Raw genomic sequence first — 14,387 nt, 5'->3', positions numbered from 1 at the left:
TTGAAACTCTGACCCTGAAGCCCTGTGGTTTAAAAGCCAGTTCGTCTTCCTGCCCAACGGTGCATCCCCCTGTCGAGGCCCAGATTAAGATTCACCCAGGATGCTTCCCAACGTGTGCCAGCCCACGTCTCCACACGCACGTGCTTTTCAAGCCGCCGGGTGACGGGGAAGCCACTCTGAGCCCCACGGCGACCCCACCCGGACTCCACGTGGCACACCTTGGGTGTTTACTTAAGCGACAATACAGTGTTCCCCCCTGTTTCCAGGCCGGGCCAGTGCCCGGTCACAACACTTCGTGCCTTCGGAATGTTTACTCCCGGGATCACTTTACTAGGATACTAGGTCACCGGGGGAACTGCTCGATCAGCCGGGGGTCCCCCCTCCGGAAGGGAAGGCGGGCCTGTGTGGGTGGGGGGAAGGGGGGCGGTGAGCAGCACGGCTGCCTCCCAGGGTGGAAGAGGCGGCTCCCGCCCGGGACTCCCGCCGGGACTCCCGCTCCGCGGTGCGGGCAGCACGCAGTCCCCGCGCCGGGTGCCCAGGGCCAAGGGCGCAGGGCGCGAGGGTGGCGACTGGCCCGGCATCACGTAGACGCGCGAAGGGCGGGGCTGAGGCCACAGCGCCCCAACCTGCCGCCCCCGCGCCAGCCACGCCCGGCTCAAGGGCAACGGGAAGGTCACGGGCGCGGTGGGCGGTGGGGGTGGAGGGGGAGGGGAAGTGCCAGGCAGCGCGCTCCAGCATCCTTCCGCCTCGTATGGCCCAGAAACGCGCCCGCGTCAGGCTGGAGCAGGAGGGGGGGAGAAAACACCAGCAGACCCAGCTGGATGGGCGCCTGCAGCCCCGGCCATCTCTAGGCTGCGAGGACGCCTCGGGTCCACTTCCCAGCGGTCGGCGTGCCCCACCCATCGATGCACCTGGGCCAGGAAACCCCACCGTCCGAGAGCTCCGGTGGCCCCACGTGCACCCAGCGCCAGAGGCCGGGCGTGGCCGGGTCACCCCTCCCTTAACTATAAACATCTCTTGGGTGTCCGCGGCCCCGGGCTTGCGTCCCCCCTCTCCCCAAGGCGGCCTCCACATGGTGGGGGTGGCGGGGAGGGCTGGAGTCCGCGCCCCGGGGCTGGCGACGCCCCGGAGTCCGCGGCTTCCTGGTCCTTCCCCCCCCCCCCAAAGGAGGCCGGCGGGGCGGGCCTAGTGACCCATTCCCGTCTTCGGTTTTGTCAGCGGAGCGGCGGAAACCGGGCCCGGGGCCCCCCGCGGGTCCCCTCGCGCTCCCCCGCCGCGCCCCGCAATGCAACAGCGGGGAGCCCGCCCGCGCCGCGCGGGGACGCGAATCCGCAGGACGCGCGGCGGGGACCGGCCGTTCTTCCCGCAAGGGGAGGGGGGTCGAGGGGGAGGGAGCCGCGGCATCCGGGGGGCCGCGCTCTCCCCAAGCCTCGGAGGGGCATCGCCCCGCCGTACGACTCCGAGGAGAAATGACCTCGGGAGACCCCGTCCCCAGCCCCAATTTAAAACATAAACGTGGGGGTGGGAAATTAAACCGATCTTCCTGATAAAGCGTCCCCGGGCCACAACCCCCCTCCTCCTGACCCCCCCCCCCCGCAGCCACCCCTTCCGAGGCCGCTCCGCCCACTCGTGCCCCGGAAGGCCCCCCTGCGGCTCCCGGGCGCCGGGGCGGGCCCCCACCCTCGTCTCATCCGCGCACCCCCTCCTCCTCGCCTCTTCGGGGCTCCCATCGCCGCTCCCCGCTCGCCCCGGGCACCCCGTCCCCGCTTCCCGGGCCCTCCTCCCATCACCCCTCCCCGGCCGGCCGGGCGGCCGCGCACCTTGGGCATCCCCGCCGCTGGTCAGCACGCCGATGGCCTTGCCGGCCCCGGAGAGGTGCTCCAGGAACTTTCGGAAGGAGCCCTTGCGGGCGGAGACGTCGTCGTCGTCCATGGCGAGCAGGCCGAGCAGTGCCGGGGCGGGCGCGCAGCAGCCTGGACCCCGCCCGCGCCGCCGCCACTCGGAACCGTCCGCCCCGGCCGCGCCGCGCGCGCCAATGGGCGGCCTAGGGCGGGCTCCGGGGCGCGGGGCGGGGCCGGGGCGAGCCAGCCGCCGGTGGGGGAGCGCGGCAGGTGGGGGCAATCCGGGGGGGTGGGGGCTGGCGGAGCGAGAGTGGCAGGTGGGCGGGGGCAAGGCGGGGCGGGGGGGCCCCAGGTGGCACGGGGTGGGGGACGAGCTGCAGGTGGCGGGCGCACCGCTGGTGGGCGGGGCGTCCCGGTGGGCGGGATCGCAGCGGCTGGGGGAGCCTGGCAGGTGGCCGCGAGCGCCGCAGGTGGCGGGTGTATCCCGGTGGGCGGAGCATCGCAGGGGGCGGGCGTAGCGGGCGCTGGCGGGGGCGGGGGGAAGGGAGAGGGCGGGAGAGAGCGCGGGGTGGGTAGGGGGCCCCGCAGGTGGCGGGACTGGCACCGCGGGTGGGCGGAGCGTCCTAGGTGGGCGGGATCGTAGCCTTTGAAGGGAGCGCACCACTTGCGGGGCCGGAACCCCGACCGCGGCGCTCCCCGCAGGATTCCTCCCGGGCGGCGCTGCGGGCGCCCCCGCTTTCTCTCGGCCTCTCCCTGCTTTCACCTGCGGCCCGGGGCGGGGGGACGTGCCGCGATCCTCCAGTCGGTGGGCAAAAATGGGCACCGCTGGCTGGCGGTGTCCGAGCCCTGGGCCCGCCCCCGGCTGGAGAAGGAAGTGACCCCGCGAGGTGGCCTTAGCGACATCCTGGCGCCAGACCTGGATGTCCAGAAGCCAGTGGGGCTGGGGCGGGGGGCAGGAAAGGCTTGGGGTGGGGGGATCTAAGACCTAAGTTCTTACCAAAGGACCCCGACTAGCTCCTGCGTCGTCAGCCAGAAGCTCCCACACTCTGTTGGGAATGTCCAAACCTAAAACATTACTATGCAGCGCGTCGGTGACGGATGGACCGGCCGACTTTTTACAGAGCTCAGCTCACTGCCAGTTACCTGCTTCGGATGTGGAGCCCGTCCGTCTTAGAGGCCTGTGTGACCGGGCGCATGGCCCTGTGCTGGGTCACAGTTACCCCAAAGAAAACCGCTCACAGACGCCCATGGACCGTGCAGGGTGGGGATAGCACACGCCTGAGCCTGCAGCCGCTCAGGAAATGTTTGTCCAGTGGGTTCAAGGTGGAAAAAGAGCCCCCGGACTCGTGGAGATAACCCAGAGAACTCTGTGGTAGCAACACGAACAACCATTTCTGTAGGCGCCCCCCCCAGCCAAATGATGGGGGTACACACCTTTATGGGGTGCCTGCCTCGCCCCAGCTCCACCCCAGCCCCTAGCTTACCAATCTGAGCATCAACACTGTATTGTAAAAGAGACGAGGCTGGAGGTCAGAATTACTGGTGAGTCCCTAAACCGCGGTCATCAGAGCCACCGGGCCTGGTTTCCCCTCCCCCAGCACAGCCCCTGAGGCCCACCTTTGGAGTGCCGCCGGAGTATGTATTTTTAACAAGCCCTAGGAGTGTTCTGATGATTGCCAAGTCTGAGTGACTGCCCGTGAGCCTGAGCAGGGTAGGGGCTGCAGAAAAGGAAGGCTGGGCCTTTGGGGAGGGGCGGGTAGATGGCTGGTGGGTGCCCTTCACTCTCCCAGGGCAGAGGAGGAAGCCAGGCTGCACCCACAGGCCGTGAACCTCCAGCCTCAGGTGTGTGTGTTCTAGAATCACCCACCCCTTCCTAGAGCATCCTACGCTTCAGAAAGTTGGTGCACACTGAATTTTATTTTAGGCAAAAGCCCTTTATAGCTTCTTGTACAATTGATACTTTTTAAATTTGAAGTTAGAGATTGGTCATTGTCATTGAATTGTCTGCAACAGACAAAACAATAGAAATAAACTGAGTCCGGGGCGCCTGGGTGGCTCAGTCGGTTGAGCGGCCGACTTCGGCTCAGGTCATGATCTCACAGCTGGTGAGTTCGAGCCCACATTGGGCTCTGTGCTGACAGCTTGGAGCCTGGAGCCTGCTTTCGATTCTGTGCCTCCCTCTCTGTCTCTCTGCTCCTCCCCCACTCATGCTCTCTCTCTCTCTCTCTCTCTCTCTCAAAAATAAATAAACATTAAAAAAATTAAAAAAAAAAGAAAGAAACTGAGTCCAAACATGACAATAGGTTAAGTAAATTATTGTAAAAATATACACCTGAGGGGCGCCTGGGGGTTCAGTCATTAAGCATCAGACTCTTAGGTCATCATCTCACAGTACATGAGTTCCAGCCCCACTTCGGGCTCTGTGCTGACAGCCCACAGCCCACGTGGGATTCTCTCTCTTCCTTTCTCTCCCTCAGTCTCTCTGTCCCTCCTGCGTGTGCTCTCTCAAAATAAATAAATAAACATTAAAAAAAAAAAAGCCACATGCCTCAAAAAAATACACACTGGAAGTTTTCAATTATTGTTATGTAAGGGTTAAATTGTAGTGTAGGGCTAATGCTTAGCTTGAAAAATAACAGCTTTGTGTTGACACTGAAGGTTAAGAGATAACAGCCTTGCTTTACTCTTATAAATTACGCCTCATACTCTTGTAAATTAGGCTTCACCAATTAAGGAAGCAAAAGTTCAAAGAAAAGAGCATCAGAGGCAGGGTCAAGGAGATCCACTGGTTGCAACTTAGAGGCAGAAAGTCTAAAGTAAACACCTCATTAGGCAACTGTTAACTCATCTGGAACCTGTTTCTTTGTTTTGTTCCCAGGTGATGATAAAACGATGTGATTGGTTATAAAAACTCTGTCCCCCGGCTGTTCGGGGCCGCACTCTTATCAAGAGTGTTGGTCCCGATCGGTCGGCCTTGCCTCTCATTGTAATAAACTTTGTTGTGACTGTCACTGGTGCCCGTAGCATTCTGTTTCAGGAGTCGTGTGGATGCAACAGTTACTATTATGAAGATAAATATCTATTGACATGGAAATATGCTCAGGGTATGTCATGAGAGACAAAAACCACAAGCCTGTGTGTGTGCGTGCACACGTGCGTGCATCTACATGTAAGCAGATCGAGATATTTTTATTTCCTTTTGCTTTATTGTGAGAATTCTCTTTTCCTGCAATGAGCAAGTGTGGTTTGGGAATAAACATGTGAGAGTGAATTAAAAAAGAGATAAGGCCGAGACTTGTCAGATCCCCCAAGGTTTTGTCTGTTTTGCACAAGCTGAGGTCTATGTGTGCAGAGTTGTGGTTCATGTGGGTGAACATTTCTCTTCCCCACCTGTGCTGGAGCTCAGACCCACCACTCGGAGGGTCAGATCTCCAGCTAAGGTGGAAAGACAGAACCGCGTCTCCTTTCTTATTCTTTTGCAACACATGTATCTCAAGAGTTTTTTTCAAACCTTCGACTGATTTTTTTTTTATTTTATAGCTTTGGCCTTAAGATAGAATCCCTGCTAGGAGAGGGGAGATTGCAGGCTGTGGGGACCTCCAGAAGCACATGACCTGAGAGCTAGTTCCCCATCGCTGCCTAAAAGGAGCCCCAAACTTTTGTGGCATACCAGCACATGCTCACGTCACAGGAATAACTGTCCAGGGGTCAGGGATTCAGGCAGCTCTGTTAGCCGCTGCCCAAAGTCTGTCACAGGCTGCAGCAAGGTGTCGCCCGGGGTCTCAAGGCTCATCTGAGGCTCCGCAGGGAAGGGTCTGCCTTCTGCACACACACCCCTAGGCTGCTGGCAGGATTGTTTTCCTTCCGGGCTGTTGGTCGAAGGGCCTCAGCCCTGCCCAGGCAGCAGGCTCTAACTCCGTCCCTCATCTTGGCAATTTCCTTCCTTTCCGACCATGGGGACAGCTTGGAGCTAATCTGCAAGAACACTACATAGCCATCACCCTTTTCCGCATGCCTCACATCGCTTCTCCTTCTCCCAGAATTTGGAAAGTCCGCGAACCAGTGCTCAGTCATCTGCTAGACTAGGGAATGCCTCGGCAGCCCCTTCCTCCCCCGGCCTGCTGTCTTTCTGTGTCCTTGTCCACGTTTAAAAATAATTCTGCTCTGAGTCTAACGGCCAAACTTTAAATTATATATAGAGCAGTTGGATGCTTTCCAGGACCTCGATGCAGAATCACGTTGCCCTGAGCCACTTAGAATATCTAGACGCTGGGGAAACCGTGGAAAAGAAGACGGTCTCCTTATGTCTGCCAGGTACAGAGTTTTGGCAGTGTTTTGGCTGTTCCGAGTTTTGACCCTTGAGGTAACTCCGTCAGGGAACTGGAGCCTCTCGCAGAATAACGTTTTCCTTCTTGCGACCTTGGTGCAGGTTGATTAGTGGAGACTTCCTTGTGCTTCTAACACATCAAAGTAACAGGAGGCCACAGTCCTGTGTGAGAGGGACGTGGTGACCGGGTGGAGGGTTTGACCCGTTCTTTCAGAGGCACATTGTCTTTGCACATCCGCGGTACCGGTGCGTGGATGAGGAGGGAGAGAGACAGCTTGAAACATGAGTCATAGCGGAACTTCCCAGCTGGAAAAGGAAACTCCAAGTGCGGTTACGGCCTCATGGGTAACTTTACGTGTCCCTTGAGTGGGTCATAGGCTGCCCAGATGTCTGGTTAAATATGACTCTGGGCGTGTCTCCGAGGCTGTTTCTGGATCCCGTTAGCATTTGAGTGCAGGGACTCAGTAAAGCAGATTTCCCTCCCGCTGTGGGTGGGCCTCCCCCAACCCGCTGAAGGCACGGATAGACTAAAAAGGAGGAGAAAGGGGCATTGGTGCCCTCTGCGTGCTGCGTGAGCTGGGACATCCGCCTTCTCCTGCGCTCGCGGTTCTCGGCCTGTGGGTTTGGACTGGCTGTCCCGGATCCCCAGTCCGCGCACGGGACAGGGGGACATCTCAGCCTCCAGAGCTGCCTGATGACACAGCTCTTCGTGTGTGTATAAGTATATCCCGCTGCTCCCGTCTCTCCGGACAGCCGTGACTAGTACACACACCAGGTCAGATACGTGACCTGTGGTCGCTGCGCGTTGCTAACCTGAATGCACGTTGGCATGTTGCCTACGCACACCTGTGTCCTCTGCGGACGTCTGAAAGTTTGAATTTATAACGACTGGTCTCTAGGGCTCCTTACTATCGGAATGGAAGTGATTCGTGGCTGAGCCGGTGGAGGGCGAACACCGAAGTACCCGAGGCCAAAGCCATAAACAGTAACCGTTTTTCAGTTTGCAAACGGGCGCACAGACCATACGTGCGTCCCTGGCAGGTGCCAGCATCCAGCGGGAGGTTTTAACATTTGGGGGGTAAACTTTCTGAGGGTCTGACGCAAGCCACAGACCTCTTCCTCTGCCCCCAAGTGCGTACATGCACACGTAGCTGGCCCCCGCTGCAGACCCTCGAGGGGACTCATGGGCCGGGGCAGTGGGCGTGGCCGGGCCCGGGATGCAGCTGGAGGGCACAGCCCTGGTCACCAGCCCCGGGGGGGGGGCGCAGACATCTCTGAGTCCTGAGTCGTGGACGGCCTCTCTCCAGCTGCCCACCTGCAAGCACTCTTATATTAGGAGGCTGAGCTCAGCTGGAGATGTTTGAGCCCAGACCGAACGGGGACTAAGGGGTCTGGGAGGAAGCTGGCGGTCTTGGGCCTGAGTCTGTTGTGCTCAGACGGCGCCTCCTGCCCCCCCCCCCCACCGCAGCCCAGCAGCCCCCAGAGCCACCTCGGAGCTCCCGGGTCTCCCACCGAGAGGGGACATGTGGACGCCCTTGGACTGACTAGTCTTCTGTTGGTGACCCCTTCCAGCCCTGAGCCATTCCCTCGGGCCGTGTTTCCTCAGTTCAAGCACGCGTCCAGCAGAGCAAGGCTGAGCACCTCTGCACAGGCCGCGTCCCTGGGACCTGCCTGTCCCCCTCACGGCGGTCCCGAGAGGCGGCAGGCCCCGGGGGTCACTCCCCTGTTTCCCTGGCGCCCCACTGACCGGGGTCACTTAGGCCCTCTGCTGTCAGGGCCCCTGTGAAGGGCGCATTCTGGGGCCATTCGCTCGTCATGGGGACAGGTCAGCTTGCTTAGCAGAGGCGTCTGGAGGACGGACACAGACAGACAGACAGACACACGGGCGGGAAGGGGGGACTGAAGCTCACCATCTCTGGTTCCCTGCAGCCCAGGCTGGTGCCTCCATCACCACCAAACCTGCTCCGCCTTCTCCCACACTGCCCCTCCTCCCGTCATGCCCAGCCCCCCTCCCCTCCCCACCTCCACCTCCCGTCCCCTCCTCCCGACCCCTCCCACACCGCCCGCCCACCACCCCTCCCGACCCCTCCCACACCAACCCCTCCTCCCCTCGTGCCCAGGCCCAGCCCCTCCCCACCTCCCCCTCCCGACCCCTCCCACACCAACCCCTCCTCCCCTCGTGCCCAGCCCCAGCCCCTCCCCACCTCCCCCTCCCGACCCCTCCCACACCGCCCCTCCTCCCGACCCCTCCCACGCCGCACGCCCACCTCCCCCTCCCGACCCCTCCCACACCAACCCCTCCTCCCCTCGTGCCCAGGCCCCGCCCCTCCCCACCTCCCCCTCCCGACCCCTCCCACACCAACCCCTCCTCCCCTCGTGCCCAGGCCCCGCCCCTCCCCACCTCCCCCTCCCGACCCCTCCCACGCCGCCCCTCCCCACCTCCCCCTCCCGACCCCTCCCACACCAACCCCTCCTCCTCTCGTGCCCAGCCCCTCCCCACCTCCCCCTCCCGACCCCTCCCACGCCGCCCCTCCCCACCTCCCCCTCCCGACCCCTCCCACACCAACCCCTCCTCCCCTCGTGCCCAGCCCCTCCCCACCTCCCCCTCCCGACCCCTCCCACACCAACCCCTCCTCCCCTCGTGCCCAGCCCCAGCCCCTCCCCACCTCCCCCTCCCGACCCCTCCCACACCGCCCCTCCTCCCGACCCCTCCCACGCCGCACGCCCACCTCCCCCTCCCGACCCCTCCCACACCAACCCCTCCTCCCCTCGTGCCCAGGCCCCGCCCCTCCCCACCTCCCCCTCCCGACCCCTCCCACACCAACCCCTCCTCCCCTCGTGCCCAGGCCCAGCCCCTCCCCACCTCCCCCTCCCGACCCCTCCCACACCAACCCCTCCTCCCCTCGTGCCCAGCCCCTCCCCACCTCCCCCTCCCGACCCCTCCCACGCCGCCCCTCCCCACCTCCCCCTCCCGACCCCTCCCACACCAACCCCTCCTCCCCTCGTGCCCAGCCCCTCCCCACCTCCCCCTCCCGACCCCTCCCACGCCGCCCCTCCCCACCTCCCCCTCCCGACCCCTCCCACACCAACCCCTCCTCCCCTCGTGCCCAGCCCCTCCCCACCTCCCCCTCCCGACCCCTCCCACGCCGCCCCTCCCCACCTCCCCCTCCCGACCCCTCCCACACCAACCCCTCCTCCCCTCGTGCCCAGCCCCTCCCCACCTCCCCCTCCCGACCCCTCCCACGCCGCCCCTCCCCACCTCCCCCTCCCGACCCCTCCCACACCAACCCCTCCTCCCCTCGAGCCCAGCCCCGCCCCTCCCCACCTCCACCGCCTGACCCCTCCAGACACCCAGCAGCTGGCTGTCCAAACAACCAAGAAATAAAGGAGCTTTGGAACGTACTGACCCCACTTCTTTTTTCTCGGTTGTTGGAAACCATGTGGGGTCATGTGGTACCCCCCCCCCCCCCCGTCCGCCCCCCTGCCCCCCACCCCCCGACCCTCAAAACCTTCTCTGTTGCCGGGTTCTGTCCCTGTTGCTCTGGTACATGAATTAACGTGAAGATAGAACACCTCCAGGCACCTGGGGGCTCAGTCGGTTGGTTAAGCGACCGACTCTTGATTTCAGCTCAGGTGGTGATCTCAGAGCTGTGAGTTCGAGCCCCGCGTCAGGCCAGAGCCTGCTGGCAGCGTGTAGCCTGCTTGGGACTCTCTCACTCTCTCTCTCTCTCTCTCTCTCTCTCTCCCCTGCTCTCTCTTTCAAAAAATTCAAAAAATAAATAAATAAACTAAAAAAAAAAGTCTTTGTTAAAAAAACAACACATGGGGTGCCTGGGTGACTCAAGTCGGTTAAGCGTCAGACTTCGGGTCAGGTCACGATCTCACGGTTTGTGGGTTCAAGCCCCGCATCGGGCTCTGTGCTGACAGCTCGGAGCCTGGAGCCTGCTTCGGATTCCATGTCTCCCTCTCTCTCTGCCTCTCCCTCTCTCTCAAAAATAAACATTAAAAAAATTTTTAGGGCCGCCTGGGTGGTTCAGTCGGTTGAGCATCCAACTTCGGCTTGGGTCATGATCTCACGGTTCGCGAGTTCGAGCCCCGCATCGGGCTCTGGGCTGACAGCTCGGAGCCTGGAGCCTGCTTCGGATTCTGTGTCTCCCTCTCTCTCTGCCCCTCCCCCACTCATGCTCTGTCTCCCTCTCTCTCAAAAGTAAATAAAAATTAAAAAAAAGAATGACACAAAATGTTCTGGTGATGATACAATAAGGGAAGATCAAACCATCTCAGGAACGTTCTATTATTCGTCACAGATGTGGTGGGACTGATTTCTTTTTATGGGCTCCTGGGATAAGCAACTGTGAGAAGCCTGGAATTTAGTTCTTACTTTGTGGCACATACAATGCCAGACAGTAGGCACGAATGTCACGGCATCTCCTTCCATCCCAATGTTGGGTCCACGTTTTATTTTCATTCCCCTGGGTTAGTGCTGCCTGCTTCCTGTGTCCCAGAAATTTCTGGAAGGAATAGCATTCGGGAAGCCCCGATTAGTCCCGGGCCGTCTGTCAGACAGAAGTTCCTCATCGACATCAAGAAGGTGGCTCTTTCCCACAAGGAGGGTGTTAATGACTCAGCCCAGCTCCTGACAAGCCCTGGAAAAGCTTTCCGGGTGCAGAGGTCCCCTGAATAGCACAGCTTTCAAACTCCAGGCCCCAGAAAACAGCCTCGAGAGCACAGAAGAGTCGGCCCTGATTCCTGCCACCTTGCCGAAAACTTCCCTCTCAGTCCCCCCTCCACCTGGGCTCAGGCCTCTTCCCAGCTCCCTCCTAACTCGCTTTGGAATGACCCCCAAGAAACAAATGTCTAATGATTAGAGTTGACGTACAAATTCAGGAAAAAGAAGAAAACACTCACAGGCATGGGAGTTTTCAGGCAGAGGAGGGCAAATTCTTAGGACCCCACACATCGATCCCATGAGTCTCTGTCTCGGGTCCGTGCTCATGATATTCTCCCTGAGCATCTATGGATTTCCAGCCCGTCCCTCAAGATGCGACTCAAAGCGGAGGCAGCTAATTCAGTCCCCCTTCCTCTCTTCTAACGAACCACACAGACTGAGCCAAAGACTGCCCTTCCCAGGCTTCTTTGTAGATCGGCCTGGCCACCCTGGGACTCTGTTCTGGCCCAGGAGGTGACAGTGGGATTGTTGAGGAGGACTTTCAGAAAGACTGCTTAAAAAAGAGTCAAACTACCAGCCTTTTCCCTCTTCTTGTTGCTTGGAATGCAGATGTGATGGCATGATCCAAGTCACCGCAGTGGAGCATGAGGCACTCTCAAAGATCATCAACAGGGACAGCAGAGGGTGCTGCAGAAGAGTCTGGGCTCTGAGATCTCTGTGCAGCAGATGCACGGGGTGGAGGGGTGGGGTTCGTGGAGCATCGCCTGTCTTCAGATCCTCTTGATGGGCCAGGATAGACCTTTATATGTATGAGCTGCTCTGAGCTGGAATTTTCTGTTACATGAGCTGAACCAGACCCTGAATGACACATGCCTCCTGCTTATATTCTAGGACACTTTCTGATCTGTCGGGGGAACCGTGTTCTCCCAGAAACTCCTACACAGTGGAAGGGGCTTGCTCATTGGATGCGTGAGGACCTGAAGGCAGGGAGGGGTGGAGAAAATGGAATTGTGTGGCTTACACATCCCTTACCTCTTACTTCTTAGCGAGCGCTGAAATTGAACATCACCCCTGGCGGTTCGGGGTGTTCTTAGCAGAGAAAACACCTCGGTTAAGAGGGCTTACCTGCAGACACAGTTCAGTCCTGGGTCCTTGCTCCTGGGAGGCGTTCTTCCCCGCCCAAGTCCCGTGTGACGGTTTTAGGGGGCAGCACTCTGCCTTCTCGGAGCCCCTAACCACTCTGTGTCTGCTGTTTCATGGTTTATCACATTGTGACTCGGAACTACTGGTTCCTGGGACTTAGCGGCCTCTCCAGCCCGGCTGCGCCTGCCTAGTTCTGATCTGCTCAGAACACCTGCGGGTGCGGCACCGGCTGATACGGGGAGAGCCTAACGGAACGAGTTCCGCGGCTCCCGCCCCCTGTCTTACACAGGAAAGAACATACAGAAGGCCTCCCTTCCTCTGCTCTTATTAAGTAGAATTGTTTGCATTCTTTTTGCAATGTTTGCCCTTAAACTGAGCTCTACAGGCCCGCTGCCGGCTGCTTTTGATGCCAACGGAAGCAATTCCAGAGCCTCTTCTTTTGAAGAAAAGGTCTCGATTGAACTATGTTATCATATAGCATTTTAATTCTTTATTTTCTTGCCTCCTTGTTTACAGCGCCTTGGGAGGAGGAGACGTCCCTGCCACCCTGCAGCTACAGACAGGGAGAGAGAAGGTTCTTCCTACAGTCCAGTGCACCTGTTGAGCAGAGCCAGCCAGGGTCAAGTCCGCGGCTGCTGGCCCTGGCCTCCGAGAGCGGTGTGGAAGCCGGGCTGCGACCCCAGTGCCCGGATGGACACCCCTCTGCTTCCCTTTCCTCTGCATGCAAACCTGCCCCCGTTTATTTTTAACTTGTCAAATTGTCCGGCAGGAGTAGGAAAGGAACCTGCTTTTGTTAACACCCCCCCAAAAGCAATTGCATAAGTGACGGGGCACAGAAAAGGCCTACTTTTGCTAGTCCGACTGTGACCACGATTTCTCTCTGCCACGTCCCCTCCTTTCTGTTGCCCCCCCTTATCGTGCCCAGACTTCCTTTACTCTGCGGATGAGCTCAGCAGTGTCGCGGCTGTCTGCCGGGCTTCCTGCACCCACCCTGGCATCCATCCTGGAAATAGCGGAGGTTGGACCCAGTAAGAAGGGCGGGAAACCGGAGAAGAATCGTCGTCAGCAAGGAAGACCAAATTATCCCCACGAGTGGGGACCACCGGGGTTCCAGGTAAATGCCAGGGCTCGGTGTGGTCGGGACGGTGAGACGCGGGCCCTCACGGTGGCCCCGGTCCCCGGCGACGTGGGAGGAAGGTCTTCTCGGCATCAGAGTCTCCGTTCTCCTGGAGGAGAATCCCGTGGGCCTCAACCCCGCTCCGAGGCCATTCTGTGTCATCGCCTTGCTCGACCTCTGCCTCTCTGGCCAGAATACACTCCCTTCCGCTGGGGCCGGTGGAGCTGCACACAGAAACCTTTGTGTCCCCGCCGGCCGCCCGGTCCCGGGCCAGGACACTCCGCTCCCCGGCTGCCTGGCCGCGGGTGTTTGTTCTCCTTAGCTCCAAGATTCTGACCTTGTGGAGGGTTCAGAAACTTTCTTTTGAAACTTACTCTCAGGTTTGTTTTTTTGTTTTTGTTTTTTTTTTTTTTTTGAGCCAGGCAAGTAAAGACAACTCAGCTGCAGGTGGGAAGCGTAGAGATTGACATGGAAAATCCACGCACGCTGACGGCTTCTGACCGGGAGGGAAATGTTCCGATTCTGTTTCACCGTAAGGTCTCCACGTTTTTGGATGATGTGTTTTGCAGATTTTTTTCTTCTCTTAACGTCTAGTGATTTGCAAGCACCGAAATAATACAGCAGGACCTTTTACGAGTGGCGTGGGCTTTTTGCGAGTGGGCAAAATAATTGGAAACCAATGTACAGATCAGGGGGCAGTTTGGTATATGGGAATGAGTATAAAGGATGTTGAATTATTTAACTTTTTAAAAAATTTTTTTTAATGTTTATTTATTTTTGAGACGGAGAGAGACAGAACATGAACGGGGGAGGGTCAGAGAGAGAGGGAGACACAGAATCTGAAGCAGGCTCCAGGCTCCGAGCCGTCAGCACAGAGCCCGACGTGGGGCTCGAACCCACGGACCGCGAGATCATGACTTGAGCCGAAGTCGGACGCTCAACTGACTGAGCCACCAGGAGCCCTGGATGTTGGATTATTTCAAGGGAGTTTCCCACCAAAGTGTTAACTTGAGAAAGAGAGACACAGAGGCAGAGAGACAGAGACAGAGAGGAAGAGAAGGACAATTATCACTTTTGCCCAAAGATCAGGGGCGGATCGTCCAGAGCCGTCCCTTGAAGCACTCTGGGTGGGGGGGGATGCCGGTAAAGCCGCTCTTCTTCTGGGACATGACCATTCTCCAGCAGCTCTGTTCTGCTTTTCGTTCTCCACTTAAAAATGAGACTCTTATGGTTAGAGCTTATTTTCATGTCTTGTTAGCTATGTGTTGGTGACATTCCAGAAATGACTTT

General features: G+C 59.2%; 1 protein-coding gene and 1 long non-coding RNA gene across 4 annotated transcripts in view; one reads left to right on the top strand and one right to left on the bottom strand.

Moving 5' to 3' along the window:
* The window catches only part of LOC102967779 (phosphofructokinase, platelet), a 54,003-nt gene extending 51,992 nt beyond the window's left edge, over nucleotides 1–2,011 (bottom strand). For 2 of the 3 annotated variants that reach the window (XM_042990928.1, XM_042990930.1), the window contains exon 1: nucleotides 1,821–2,010. In XM_042990928.1, coding sequence (XP_042846862.1) covers nucleotides 1,821–1,932 — 112 coding nt within the window. In that variant the 5' untranslated portion in view covers nucleotides 1,933–2,010. Of the gene's footprint in view, nucleotides 1–1,820 lie in introns of all 3 variants that reach the window. The other variant, XM_042990929.1, reaches the window with a different exon arrangement.
* A 10,482-nt stretch (nucleotides 2,012–12,493) lies between these two features.
* On the top strand, nucleotides 12,494–13,730 carry LOC122240556. The gene is made up of 2 exons (XR_006220337.1): nucleotides 12,494–13,094; nucleotides 13,520–13,730. It is a non-coding gene; the product is annotated as an uncharacterized LOC122240556 (long non-coding RNA).
* The last annotated feature ends 657 nt before the right edge of the window (nucleotides 13,731–14,387 follow it).

Source organism: Panthera tigris, chromosome B4 (assembly GCF_018350195.1).
Source record: "Panthera tigris isolate Pti1 chromosome B4, P.tigris_Pti1_mat1.1, whole genome shotgun sequence".
NCBI lineage: Eukaryota > Metazoa > Chordata > Mammalia > Carnivora > Felidae > Panthera > Panthera tigris.
The sequence above is the reverse complement of the archived record's forward strand: the minus strand, read 5'-3'. Positions and strand labels throughout refer to the sequence as shown.